At 27.4% G+C, this 14,226-nt stretch overlaps 2 protein-coding genes across 2 annotated transcripts in view; both read left to right on the forward strand.

Moving 5' to 3' along the window:
* Positions 1-2,071, forward strand: part of LOC111623208 (suppressor of lurcher protein 1-like) — a 60,998-nt gene extending 58,927 nt beyond the window's left edge. The window contains exons 7-8 of the mRNA XM_023365707.1: positions 1,070-1,117; positions 1,496-2,071. Coding sequence (XP_023221475.1) covers positions 1,070-1,117; positions 1,496-1,569 — 122 coding nt within the window. The 3' untranslated portion in view covers positions 1,570-2,071. The remainder of the gene's footprint in view (positions 1-1,069; positions 1,118-1,495) is intronic.
* A 3,771-nt stretch (positions 2,072-5,842) lies between these two features.
* Positions 5,843-11,104, forward strand: LOC111623168 (suppressor of lurcher protein 1-like). The gene is made up of 5 exons (XM_023365639.1): positions 5,843-5,961; positions 7,744-7,912; positions 8,161-8,360; positions 10,103-10,150; positions 10,529-11,104. Exons 1-5 carry the CDS (start codon positions 5,931-5,933, stop codon positions 10,600-10,602), a joined length of 522 nt encoding a protein of 173 aa, XP_023221407.1. The 5' UTR covers positions 5,843-5,930; the 3' UTR covers positions 10,603-11,104.
* The last annotated feature ends 3,122 nt before the right edge of the window (positions 11,105-14,226 follow it).

The raw sequence follows: 14,226 nt of genomic DNA on the forward strand, positions 1-14,226 counted from the left end.
GAAGTTAAACGTGACTCCACAAATCAACTCACTCCCGAGTATAGAAGTCTCAAAGACATCCGAAATCTATAAACCGAATAAACTAGTAAAAAAATAATAAAATACTGTACATTCAACTTCTTCTTCTTTAATATTTTGTTTAAAATTATTTTTAAAAAAGAGAGAGAACTTGTAGTTTTAGAAAATTCAAACTGAATTTATCAATTTCTTCATTTGATCATCTTGGGAGAGAGATCCAATCAATTGTAATTGTATCTGGAAGCACCAAATCAGACATCTTTATTTTGAAGAGTTCAATGCGCTTGGAATTTTCTGCAGGTTATTCACTCTTTGATTAAATTTAACGTTATCTTCTTTCGGTTGAAGTTAATCAGATCCTTTCTTCGATTATTGGAGATAAATTGTACCTTTAGTTGCACGGCCACTCCGGAATTCCACGATATTGGGTATCATTGTCAATAAAGAATTGTATTACTGGCAATAACCTAAATGTATAAAGTTGCAAGACTTTCATACTTTTCAACTAATTCAGTTTAGCAAGAAACCTGTCCAAAACGGAACCTGCCAAACGGGAACCCGACAAATCGGAAATTGGATACCGTGCGAGTCCGGTTTACGCAGGTTCCATTGTAATACAAAAATCAGCATATATTTTTTAAAGTAAATTAAAACTAACCGGTGAATCTCGAACTACAAGCAATAATTTTAACTAGTGTAAAAAGATATTTTTTGTCCTGCTCAATTAAAATAAGGAGAATCAACAAGAATTTTTGCTAAACTTCTAAACGATATCTCCTTGTTAAAGCCAAATTTCTATTTAAATTAATTGCATTTAATTGATTCGTCTGAGATGAAAGCATCAATTCCTCGACGTTAATCGCTTTTTTTTTTAATTAATGTGAAGTAAACTGATTTGCTATAAAGAAAGAAAAATTCCAAAAATAAAATAATATTAAATTAAAATTCTTCATAAATTAAAAATTTCTAAAGTTAGTTTAATTTTCATTTTGATTTAAATAATTATAATTATATGCTAGTTCATTTTACTCATTTTTTTTAATTTATTTAGATCCATTTACTATCAAACGTGTAGCTACAACGTCGGGAGTAACGCGGTGTAAGTATTCATTTATACTTTTTATGATTATGCAATTTAAATATTATAAGTAAATTATTATATTTTTACATTTATATAAAATTTTACGGATTATTTTAACGATAAATTAACGTCCGCCTTCGTAACTAAGCAGTTTCAGAAGTTAACCAATAAACATTCACGTACTAAAAGTAAAATGAATGCTAATTGGTTAATTTCAAATTCAGATTTAATCTTCGGCTGCGAATACAAATTTTGATTTTTTACGATTTTATTACTAAACATTTTTAAATTTTAATTAAAAATGCGTTTAAACTTATTAAATTTAGATATCAACTTTTAATATCTAACCATTTCTTAATAATTAATTAAATAAAAAAATAATTATTCTTTTTTTAGCTTTCTCTTTGATTCACCAGATGGCAGCAATATTCATATCCACCATTTTTGCTTTGGCAATATTTAAAATATAATGGCGTAAGACGAAATAAACCATATCCAAGAAAAGAAATAAGAAATTCAGAGAAGTATAAATATTTTCTGAATAAGTAAAAGAAAATATCAACAGAATTGCCTAAGAAGTTATGGACTAAATCACTTTGTTATAAAGAAAAAACAGTAACAAAATGGCGATGCGTACACGAAACTCTATTCACTTTCTTTACATTTAACGCTTTAATTTACTTCTTAAAAAAATTAATTTTTGCTACGAAAATCCACTGCCAAATAATTAATTTTTAATTAAAATCAATTTTTTGCATTGATACATAATGAAGCATCGCTATAATTTTAAGTCTTTTCTATGTTTTTAAGCCGAAGAATACTCACAAAAAATATTTATAATATTTTATATTCTTAAAAAATACGAATTATTATTATATGAAATAATTTGTTCTTTCCGTAATTTTCGTTTTAAATTACAAATTATCACTGTAAAGATAAATGCATTGTAATATATAGTTATATATATTAATAGTTTATAACTTAGCACAAAATTAATATGAGTGTTATATATCAAATAACTTTTTCCATTTTCTATAAAAATAACTGATTATATTATAGTTTTAAATATTATCATCATCGTTATTACATCAATATATAAAAAAAAATTTTCCATATAATTTATATTATAATATTTAAAAAAGAAAACTCCTTCACTACAGTTGATTGTCATAATCATGGCGATAAAATGATTATAAAAATGTTTTAGAAATAAAAAATTTTTTATAAATATGTGTAAACTTTTATTTTTTTTATAAATTATTATTATTCCTTAAAAATTCTTATTTTACATAAATTAAATAATAAGTTCTAGCCAAGAAAGGGCCGACGTCGCTTGCAGCTTAGAGCTTCGTGCCTTTAAATTTATTATTATTTGGTGGAAGGGAAGGGCCTTCTTATATCTTACAGTGTAAGCCCTCTAGGGCCACAAATAATGAAATAATGAAATGGAAACATTGGCACGAAAATCCCATAAAAGAACTAAACATAAGTACATGCTTTAATCTCTAATTTCTCAACGTTTTGTAATTAAATTATTCGCCGAATTAAAGGTTAAAAAATTTTAAAATGTAAATTAGCATCTTAAGAATTGATTTGTTTTGTATCAAATTTAAATTAATTATAATATATAATCAAAGGGGCGACGTGTAAATGAATCAGTCTGACGCTCTGGAGGCTTCGAGCTTAAGTCCCAAGGTGCCTAGTCTCGAATTATGCAAGAATGAAACACAAACGTGTTGGAGATATCACGTGGTACAAAGTGAGCGACCACGTGGCAATATCGCGTGGTCGTTCAGCCAACATTCTTACCAAGTGGCACACTCAATACGTTCACGTTGTGTTCTCACGAGGCTGAGTTCAGGCAGGCTCGTTACCTTACGTCTGGCCTACTTTGATTGGCCAGACGTAACGTAGCCTAATAAGTTCGGGAAGTTCAAGATTAAGTTGATCCGGATATGAAGGGCCTTCTTAACACAGGTCTTTCCTGTTGCGAGCCTTTCGAATTTACAATAGTTACGACAAAGACCTTCTCGGGATAGAGATATATGTACATAATTTGCACAAAATAGATTTAGATTATTAAAGATAACGTTACAAAAGATAACCATCGCGTAATTAATTTGTCATTATCGCCTCCATTGATAACAATAAAAGTAATCTTCTCCGAAATGTTAATAAGTTATGGATCTACTAATGGCATTATTAGGTTATTACTATATGTTAAATAGGCGAAACTATCAATATATATTAAAGGGCAAAGATCATCCTTACTATTTTAAATTAAAAAAAGGAAATGGCCTTTAAGGCCAACTACACAAACAAGGTATAGACCCCCTTCTATTTTGGTCTAAGGTAGGGCTAGGGTAGATCAGGTTTATAGGATAACAATAATAATCGACAATGGTCAACTACTTGAAAAAATTGGATGAATGGGGAGATAACTCCCGAGATGACCTCTACGGAAAAGTGATGCAACAGATGGGCGATCTACCGAGGAGAATTAGCTCTTGGGAGGGCTTCTATAAGAAGTGTCTCCTACTTAGGTGTTAGATACGTAAAGAAAATTCGGAAAACACCATGTGCCCAGCAGTTTGGTCAGACGCGATGGTCACTGGTGGGCACTTGTTGAAAAGTGAAGATTAGTTGACACAGAAAGTAGTCTAAGTAGTAGTTTAGGCTACACCTCATCTTTGAAATCGGCTCTTAAAGACTTCAATCGTATTAATCTGCAGAATTGTTATATTAGCTAATTGATGATTATTATCGTCCTCGTTTATTTATATAAAGCCTAATCACATAAAAGCAGATAAGTAAGTAAACGTATCGAAATTACCACATAAATTATTAATAAATGATGAAAAATTCGAATTGATTTCGATCCCAAATTCCTTGGAGAAATGGATATTAATAAAGTAATCATCTGGGGTACAAAGATTGATGCAAAAATCGATTCAGTTCGTTTCGTTGACAATAAATTTTGAAGCTGGCTTGAAAGTCATTGAAAGTACAGACAAATCCAGAACTAATTAACTACTCTAAAAATAAATGATTTCTTTACTTGCATCAATTTTCCATTATCTGAAAGTGAGAATTGTTAAAGAACGTTGCTTCAAGAACTGTATATTTCTTTATTGTTCCAAAGATCGAGAACAAAATCCGGAGATTAATTACATTACAGTTTCTATACTTATCTAATTAATGTATACGTTTATATATATATATTTAAATGGATGAAGTGTAAAAATCAAACAAAATGTGAAAAGAAAGCTTTAAAATAATTGTAAAAGCTAAAGCTATTGACGATTTTACAGTAAAGATAAATGATCAAATTTGATACCTTAATAAACAGATTTTTAATGATTAAAATTTTTCTACAGAAAATAAATTCTGAAATTCTTCTCTCTCCAGTCGTTTGTAAAAAAATCAATTGCATTTTTAATTACGCGACGATTGTAAGATCAAAGTCTTGGTGGTTTGATGATAAAGTTATCAATAGATTTCAATATATTCGCAACTCTATCACGAAAAATTCAAGAATTAGGGATTAGGATTTCTTCAAGAAATTGAAGAAATTCATAATTCTTGAATTTGTCTTTCTTCTTTAATTTCTTTCCAACAAATTTTAATTCTCTTTGAATAAAAGTGAGTTTTCTTTTAAAAAATTCTTCGAATAATGTTTCTTCAGTTCAGATAATAAATATAAATTTTGGTTTAATATCTGAAACTATTTCCATGTAAAATTTAAATTTTGATATGAAATTTCAAGAAATTTAGGAGATTTCAATGTGAAATAAATTAATTTTTCTTACTGTTCATAATAAAACAATTGACTGTTATAAAGTCTAAAATATTATAATTATAACGATTATTGAAATAATTTTTATGAGAAATTTTCTAATATATGAATACAATTTCTCGACGTAGATTATTAAATTGATATCATATAAATTGCAAATAAGTAATTGGACGAACCAGGTATACATTACAGGATGACGAAAATAGAAACTCAGATTAGAAAAATAATTATTTGTTGATAGGAAACATTTCAAAATATTTCAATTTTATAAAATATTGTTACATTATGAAAGAAATATTTTAAGATATTTTATATTTGAGGTACAGAAAAATAATACTGTATTAACATTATAATTAATAGTAGCAGATTCTAAGAGATGAGGAACAGAACCAATGGATCATCATCTCTCTTAAGAAAGTTCTTAAAAAAAGAGCAGAAAGAGCCTAAGGAAGACGAAGATGCTGACTATATCATCATCTCTTGGAACATGCTTTACGAATACAGTAGAGCGTCGATTATCCGAATCAATTGAGGACTGGGGTTGTTCGGAAGATCGATGTTTCGGATAACCGATTATGTACGAAAAAATATATTANTCTTTTATTTTTCTTATATATAATAAAGAAAATTGTTTATTATATACCTCGCCGGGTAAAGCGTTATTTTTCTTAACCTTTCTATTGTTTATTATGCTGGAAGAGTCCGCCATTCACTAGTTGAGAATGTGAAGTTTTAGCAAATGGAAATTTTTTATTTTTGTTTATTTTAATTTTTGCTTTATAAATCGAATAAAAATAGTTAGTTTATTATAAATATAACTTTATTTTTAAATATTTAACGAGGAATAATGAATTTAAAATGGTAAATCTTTATTTTATTCATTTATCATATGGTATATTTTTGTATTAATTTCAACTGTCTAATCTAAAAAAATAACGCAATTTATTAATTACAGTATTAAATATTATTATTTAATTTTTAAAAAATTAATAATAAAAATGCTAATTTATTTTTTATTATATTACAGATTTTGGTATGACAGCTGGAAGGCAAGATTCCAAAATAGGTAATTATACGAAAAAACATGTTACAGATAATAAATTTAATGCATTAATTCGATCATTTGTATGCCTTACAAATTATTTAATTAAAATATATTGTAATAAAAACAAATTAACTTAAAGAAATTTTAATGTTTATCATTCACTTAATGACTACTTGAGATGCAAACAAGAACGTTTGCAATTCTCTTCGTAGCCGAAACTACCATTAAAGATATCTCAGAAAATAAGATAAAGAAAAGAAGAAACATTGCAGATATCGTATCTTTAAGACGTAATTAAATTATATCCATAACATTTACCCCCTTTTTTGTATTAAAAAAAAGAACATTACTTGATGAATTGGATCCTCGAAAATAATACTAATTACGTTAGAATAAATCATAAAATTTACAAGAAATTTTATAGTTTGTACTCCTGTAACGAGTAAGTAAATTTAATTGAATTTAATGCCTTTTATAAGTGTTTTTTTTATAAAAATTAAATTGAGATTTTATAGCCTTTCAATACTTTATAGACTGTAAACTTTTTGATATAGTTTACACTTGTTTTATGGTGTTTTTTTTAAGTTAATAGCCTATTTTGAGAAATTCCAAGTTATTTGGTCCGTATCCCTCGGGGTATTAACACAGTTTTTCAAAGCAAGGTCGAATGATAGCTTTTATATCTGATAATATATAGCATTTACTTTGACTTTGTCCCCATAAAAAATATTATCTCAAATACAGTTTATAACTGGAAGAAATCTTTTAAAAAATATAATAAAATTTTAAAATTTTTGTAAATTATTTTGTTTAAACTGTTTAGAGTGACAGTATTTTTTGATACGTTAGTTACATCAATAGTACCGTTTATTTATGTGTTATTTATGTATTTTTTAAACTAAATTTACGAAATTTTTAGAATTATTTAACCTTAGAAAATAATATAAATATGGAATTTTATCAAATTAAATAAAAATTTTAGAAAATTTATGTTTGATTCTTTACTTTTCGTACTTTTAGATAAGAAATTCAGAAGAACTGATTAATTCAAAAGTGTTATTAGTCCACTTGAAATTCTTATTTAATGCTGAAAGTACAATTAATTTGAATTTTTAGCATAAATTTTAGATAATTGGAAGCTAGTTGATCTCATATTTCGAAAAAAAAGCATTTACAGTAGTCAGCTGGTTTATAGAATTTCGGGTAACCCCTGAAATGCACGTACTGTAAACGCTTGGGGTATGAACGACATTGTTTTGCAGTTGTTGTGACATTTACGTCCAGCTTGCCGAGTTGTTTAACTGTTTTTACTGGTATCTAAATTTAGCTTTAAAACTTGAAGTTATTAAGTGCAGAGAAAATGTGAAAGAATATGAATTCTGACGAACAACTTTCAGAGAAGTATTTTAATTTTCATAAATGGATAAATGGATCGAGCTTTTTTGAATTTTCTTCATAATATTTAGGAAATATTAATAATTCTTCTATTCATTTATCCCTTTCTTAAGTTAATTATTTTATAAAAACTTAAAGTAAAAATATGTTTAATTCTTAATCTTATTATCTATTTAACTTTTCTATAAAATTCGAGTTTATTACTTGTAAGGTTAAATTAATGTAAATATTACCCTATAATTTATAAGCAAAGCAATTATATCGATTTATAAGAAGAGATAAAGATTCGTATAGAGCATATTCAATTAATTGCTCATTTTTTAAAGTGTAATTCATAATTACGACGTGCTGTTAAGCTACTGTGTTGTAGGTTAGGACGTTTGTTATTGATGTTCCTTTATCTTGCAGATTGTCGTCTCAACTTTAATAGTACTGAAAGAACCAATGGTACATTCACATCTCCGAATTGGCCCGGTTATTACCCACGAGATACCGAATGTCATTATTTATTTTATGGCAATGGAAGCGAACGTGTCTACATAACTTTTGCTTATTTTGACGTGGATGGAATTCCTCCGTAAGTAATGATTTTTTCCTTCTTTACAAATTATACTTTTACAGAATATATATAGATTTTTTTTATAATTATATAAATCAATCCTGAGTCAGGTAGAATTTTATAAACAATCAAATGTTTAAGCTACAAGTAATTTTTTAAGATAATTCTAGCGTATTTTTAAATAAAATTTTTGAGAGAAAATGTTAGAATATTCTTTTTTTATATTTTAATTAAAATAATTGATAATTTTATTACATATTTTCCAGTTGTGAGAGCGATAGTGCTAGTGATTATGTGGAATTTTCCAATTTTCGCACGGTTGACAGAAAAATTCCGAAACATTGTGGTTCTAGAAAGCCAAAGGTTATCGAATCGGATGGTGATTTCTTTCGTGTTACATTTAAATCTAACGATAAGTTCGATGGTACTGGATTCGAGGCCTTTTATCAGTTCAGAAACTATAATGGTGAGTAATTATGTATTAGGATTTTTAAATAGAGGAAAGGATACTAAAAACTGAAGAAGTTATCTTTTTATTGCATTAATGATTTTACTGATGTAAATATATCATCCAAGTATTAGAATTATACAAAACTAAAAAAGTATTCTATATTTAATGAAGTATAACGTGACTTTTGATTAGACTTTCAAGCATATTGTTATAATTCCTATTAAATCTATTGACGTTTGTTAAAATCCTTATTGAATTCCCTATTAACAACTGTTAAAATCTCTATTAAACTTCCTATTAACAATTGTTAAAATCCTTATAAATAAGGATCTATAGAGATTTTAACAATATGCTTCGATAGGATAATTCTTAATGAATGATATAAAATGAATGTAAAAATTCATAAAAGAAAAACAAAGAAAACAAATTTTTAAATTAATATGTAAAAAATTAACTAGTTTAAAATTGTTTTACGTAGTAAATTAACAAAAGAAAATTTAACAATTTATCCAGTTTGACGCCTTTCATGTGTTGAATATGTCTCTAGCTGATACGATTACCTACATTTGTTAAACAAGTAGACGATCGTATTCTCTAGAGGCATATTCGATGCAAACAGCTGGAAGGTGGCAAAACTAATATGTAAAGCCTACTAATAATACTAAATTTAGTGTATTGAATGCTGTTTGAAGTTAAACGTGACTCCACAAATCAACTCACTCCCGAGTATAGAAGTCTCAAAGACATCCGAAATCTATAAACCGAATAAACTAGTAAAAAAATAATAAAATACTGTACATTCAACTTCTTCTTCTTTAATATTTTGTTTAAAATTATTTTTAAAAAAGAGAGAGAACTTGTAGTTTTAGAAAATTCAAACTGAATTTATCAATTTCTTCATTTGATCATCTTGGGAGAGAGATCCAATCAATTGTAATTGTATCTGGAAGCACCAAATCAGACATCTTTATTTTGAAGAGTTCAATGCGCTTGGAATTTTCTGCAGGTTATTCACTCTTTGATTAAATTTAACGTTATCTTCTTTCGGTTGAAGTTAATCAGATCCTTTCTTCGATTATTGGAGATAAATTGTACCTTTAGTTGCACGGCCACTCCGGAATTCCACGATATTGGGTATCATTGTCAATAAAGAATTGTATTACTGGCAATAACCTAAATGTATAAAGTTGCAAGACTTTCATACTTTTCAACTAATTCAGTTTAGCAAGAAACCTGTCCAAAACGGAACCTGCCAAACGGGAACCCGACAAATCGGAAATTGGATACCGTGCGAGTCCGGTTTACGCAGGTTCCATTGTAATACAAAAATCAGCATATATTTTTTAAAGTAAATTAAAACTAACCGGTGAATCTCGAACTACAAGCAATAATTTTAACTAGTGTAAAAAGATATTTTTTGTCCTGCTCAATTAAAATAAGGAGAATCAACAAGAATTTTTGCTAAACTTCTAAACGATATCTCCTTGTTAAAGCCAAATTTCTATTTAAATTAATTGCATTTAATTGATTCGTCTGAGATGAAAGCATCAATTCCTCGACGTTAATCGCTTTTTTTTTTAATTAATGTGAAGTAAACTGATTTGCTATAAAGAAAGAAAAATTCCAAAAATAAAATAATATTAAATTAAAATTCTTCATAAATTAAAAATTTCTAAAGTTAGTTTAATTTTCATTTTGATTTAAATAATTATAATTATATGCTAGTTCATTTTACTCATTTTTTTTAATTTATTTAGATCCATTTACTATCAAACGTGTAGCTACAACGTCGGGAGTAACGCGGTGTAAGTATTCATTTATACTTTTTATGATTATGCAATTTAAATATTATAAGTAAATTATTATATTTTTACATTTATATAAAATTTTACGGATTATTTTAACGATAAATTAACGTCCGCCTTCGTAACTAAGCAGTTTCAGAAGTTAACCAATAAACATTCACGTACTAAAAGTAAAATGAATGCTAATTGGTTAATTTCAAATTCAGATTTAATCTTCGGCTGCGAATACAAATTTTGATTTTTTACGATTTTATTACTAAACATTTTTAAATTTTAATTAAAAATGCGTTTAAACTTATTAAATTTAGATATCAACTTTTAATATCTAACCATTTCTTAATAATTAATTAAATAAAAAAATAATTATTCTTTTTTTAGCTTTCTCTTTGATTCACCAGATGGCAGCAATATTCATATCCACCATTTTTGCTTTGGCAATATTTAAAATATAATGGCGTAAGACGAAATAAACCATATCCAAGAAAAGAAATAAGAAATTCAGAGAAGTATAAATATTTTCTGAATAAGTAAAAGAAAATATCAACAGAATTGCCTAAGAAGTTATGGACTAAATCACTTTGTTATAAAGAAAAAACAGTAACAAAATGGCGATGCGTACACGAAACTCTATTCACTTTCTTTACATTTAACGCTTTAATTTACTTCTTAAAAAAATTAATTTTTGCTACGAAAATCCACTGCCAAATAATTAATTTTTAATTAAAATCAATTTTTTGCATTGATACATAATGAAGCATCGCTATAATTTTAAGTCTTTTCTATGTTTTTAAGCCGAAGAATACTCACAAAAAATATTTATAATATTTTATATTCTTAAAAAATACGAATTATTATTATATGAAATAATTTGTTCTTTCCGTAATTTTCGTTTTAAATTACAAATTATCACTGTAAAGATAAATGCATTGTAATATATAGTTATATATATTAATAGTTTATAACTTAGCACAAAATTAATATGAGTGTTATATATCAAATAACTTTTTCCATTTTCTATAAAAATAACTGATTATATTATAGTTTTAAATATTATCATCATCGTTATTACATCAATATATAAAAAAAAATTTTCCATATAATTTATATTATAATATTTAAAAAAGAAAACTCCTTCACTACAGTTGATTGTCATAATCATGGCGATAAAATGATTATAAAAATGTTTTAGAAATAAAAAATTTTTTATAAATATGTGTAAACTTTTATTTTTTTTATAAATTATTATTATTCCTTAAAAATTCTTATTTTACATAAATTAAATAATAAGTTCTAGCCAAGAAAGGGCCGACGTCGCTTGCAGCTTAGAGCTTCGTGCCTTTAAATTTATTATTATTTGGTGGAAGGGAAGGGCCTTCTTATATCTTACAGTGTAAGCCCTCTAGGGCCACAAATAATGAAATAATGAAATGGAAACATTGGCACGAAAATCCCATAAAAGAACTAAACATAAGTACATGCTTTAATCTCTAATTTCTCAACGTTTTGTAATTAAATTATTCGCCGAATTAAAGGTTAAAAAATTTTAAAATGTAAATTAGCATCTTAAGAATTGATTTGTTTTGTATCAAATTTAAATTAATTATAATATATAATCAAAGGGGCGACGTGTAAATGAATCAGTCTGACGCTCTGGAGGCTTCGAGCTTAAGTCCCAAGGTGCCTAGTCTCGAATTATGCAAGAATGAAACACAAACGTGTTGGAGATATCACGTGGTACAAAGTGAGCGACCACGTGGCAATATCGCGTGGTCGTTCAGCCAACATTCTTACCAAGTGGAACACTCAATACGTTCACGTTGTGTTCTCACGAGGCTGAGTTCAGGCAGGCTCGTTACCTTACGTCTGGCCTACTTTGATTGGCCAGACGTAACGTAGCCTAATAAGTTCGGGAAGTTCAAGATTAAGTTGATCCGGATATGAAGGGCCTTCTTAACACAGGTCTTTCCTGTTGCGAGCCTTTCGAATTTACAATAGTTACGACAAAGACCTTCTCGGGATAGAGATATATGTACATAATTTGCACAAAATAGATTTAGATTATTAAAGATAACGTTACAAAAGATAACCATCGCGTAATTAATTTGTCATTATCGCCTCCATTGATAACAATAAAAGTAATCTTCTCCGAAATGTTAATAAGTTATGGATCTACTAATGGCATTATTAGGTTATTACTATATGTTAAATAGGCGAAACTATCAATATATATTAAAGGGCAAAGATCATCCTTACTATTTTAAATTAAAAAAAGGAAATGGCCTTTAAGGCCAACTACACAAACAAGGTATAGACCCCCTTCTATTTTGGTCTAAGGTAGGGCTAGGGTAGATCAGGTTTATAGGATAACAATAATAATCGACAATGGTCAACTACTTGAAAAAATTGGATGAATGGGGAGATAACTCCCGAGATGACCTCTACGGAAAAGTGATGCAACAGATGGGCGATCTACCGAGGAGAATTAGCTCTTGGGAGGGCTTCTATAAGAAGTGTCTCCTACTTAGGTGTTAGATACGTAAAGAAAATTCGGAAAACACCATGTGCCCAGCAGTTTGGTCAGACGCGATGGTCACTGGTGGGCACTTGTTGAAAAGTGAAGATTAGTTGACACAGAAAGTAGTCTAAGTAGTAGTTTAGGCTACACCTCATCTTTGAAATCGGCTCTTAAAGACTTCAATCGTATTAATCTGCAGAATTGTTATATTAGCTAATTGATGATTATTATCGTCCTCGTTTATTTATATAAAGCCTAATCACATAAAAGCAGATAAGTAAGTAAACGTATCGAAATTACCACATAAATTATTAATAAATGATGAAAAATTCGAATTGATTTCGATCCCAAATTCCTTGGAGAAATGGATATTAATAAAGTAATCATCTGGGGTACAAAGATTGATGCAAAAATCAATTCAGTTCGTTTCGTTGACAATAAATTTTGAAGCTGGCTTGAAAGTCATTGAAAGTACAGACAAATCCAGAACTAATTAACTACTCTAAAAATAAATGATTTCTTTACTTGCATCAATTTTCCATTATCTGAAAGTGACAATTGTTAAAGAACGTTGCTTCAAGAACTGTATATTTCTTTATTGTTCCAAAGATCGAGAACAAAATCCGGAGATTAATTACATTACAGTTTCTATACTTATCTAATTAATGTATACGTTTATATATATATATTTAAATGGATGAAGTGTAAAAATCAAACAAAATGTGAAAAGAAAGCTTTAAAATAATTGTAAAAGCTAAAGCTATTGACGATTTTACAGTAAAGATAAATGATCAAATTTGATACCTTAATAAACAGATTTTTAATGATTAAAATTTTTCTACAGAAAATAAATTCTGAAATTCTTCTCTCTCCAGTCGTTTGTAAAAAAATCAATTGCATTTTTAATTACGCGACGATTGTAAGATCAAAGTCTTGGTGGTTTGATGATAAAGTTATCAATAGATTTCAATATATTCGCAACTCTATCACGAAAAATTCAAGAATTAGGGATTAGGATTTCTTCAAGAAATTGAAGAAATTCATAATTCTTGAATTTGTCTTTCTTCTTTAATTTCTTTCCAACAAATTTTAATTCTCTTTGAATAAAAGTGAGTTTTCTTTTAAAAAATTCTTCGAATAATGTTTCTTCAGTTCAGATAATAAATATAAATTTTGGTTTAATATCTGAAACTATTTCCATGTAAAATTTAAATTTTGATATGAAATTTCAAGAAATTTAGGAGATTTCAATGTGAAATAAATTAATTTTTCTTACTGTTCATAATAAAACAATTGACTGTTATAAAGTCTAAAATATTATAATTATAACGATTATTGAAATAATTTTTATGAGAAATTTTCTAATATATGAATACAATTTCTCGACGTAGATTATTAAATTGATATCATATAAATTGCAAATAAGTAATTGGACGAACCAGGTATACATTACAGGATGACGAAAATAGAAACTCAGATTAGAAAAATAATTATTTGTTGATAGGAAACATTTCAAAATATTTCAATTTTATAAAATATTGTTACATTATGAAATAAATAT

This window comes from Centruroides sculpturatus, unplaced genomic scaffold, assembly GCF_000671375.1.
Source record: "Centruroides sculpturatus isolate CEXI.00-Female unplaced genomic scaffold, Cexi_2.0 scaffold8, whole genome shotgun sequence".
NCBI lineage: Eukaryota > Metazoa > Arthropoda > Arachnida > Scorpiones > Buthidae > Centruroides > Centruroides sculpturatus.

Excerpts from the sequence above, each read along its gene's own strand:
- LOC111623168 (XM_023365639.1), top strand. The coding sequence starts at position 5,931 with ATGACAGCTGGAAGGCAAGATTCCAAAATAG. Across the intron at positions 5,962-7,743 it reads AAGGCAAGATTCCAAAATAG|ATTGTCGTCTCAACTTTAAT; the intron begins GTAATTATACGA and ends TTTATCTTGCAG. Across the intron at positions 10,151-10,528 it reads AACGTCGGGAGTAACGCGGT|CTTTCTCTTTGATTCACCAG; the intron begins GTAAGTATTCAT and ends TTCTTTTTTTAG.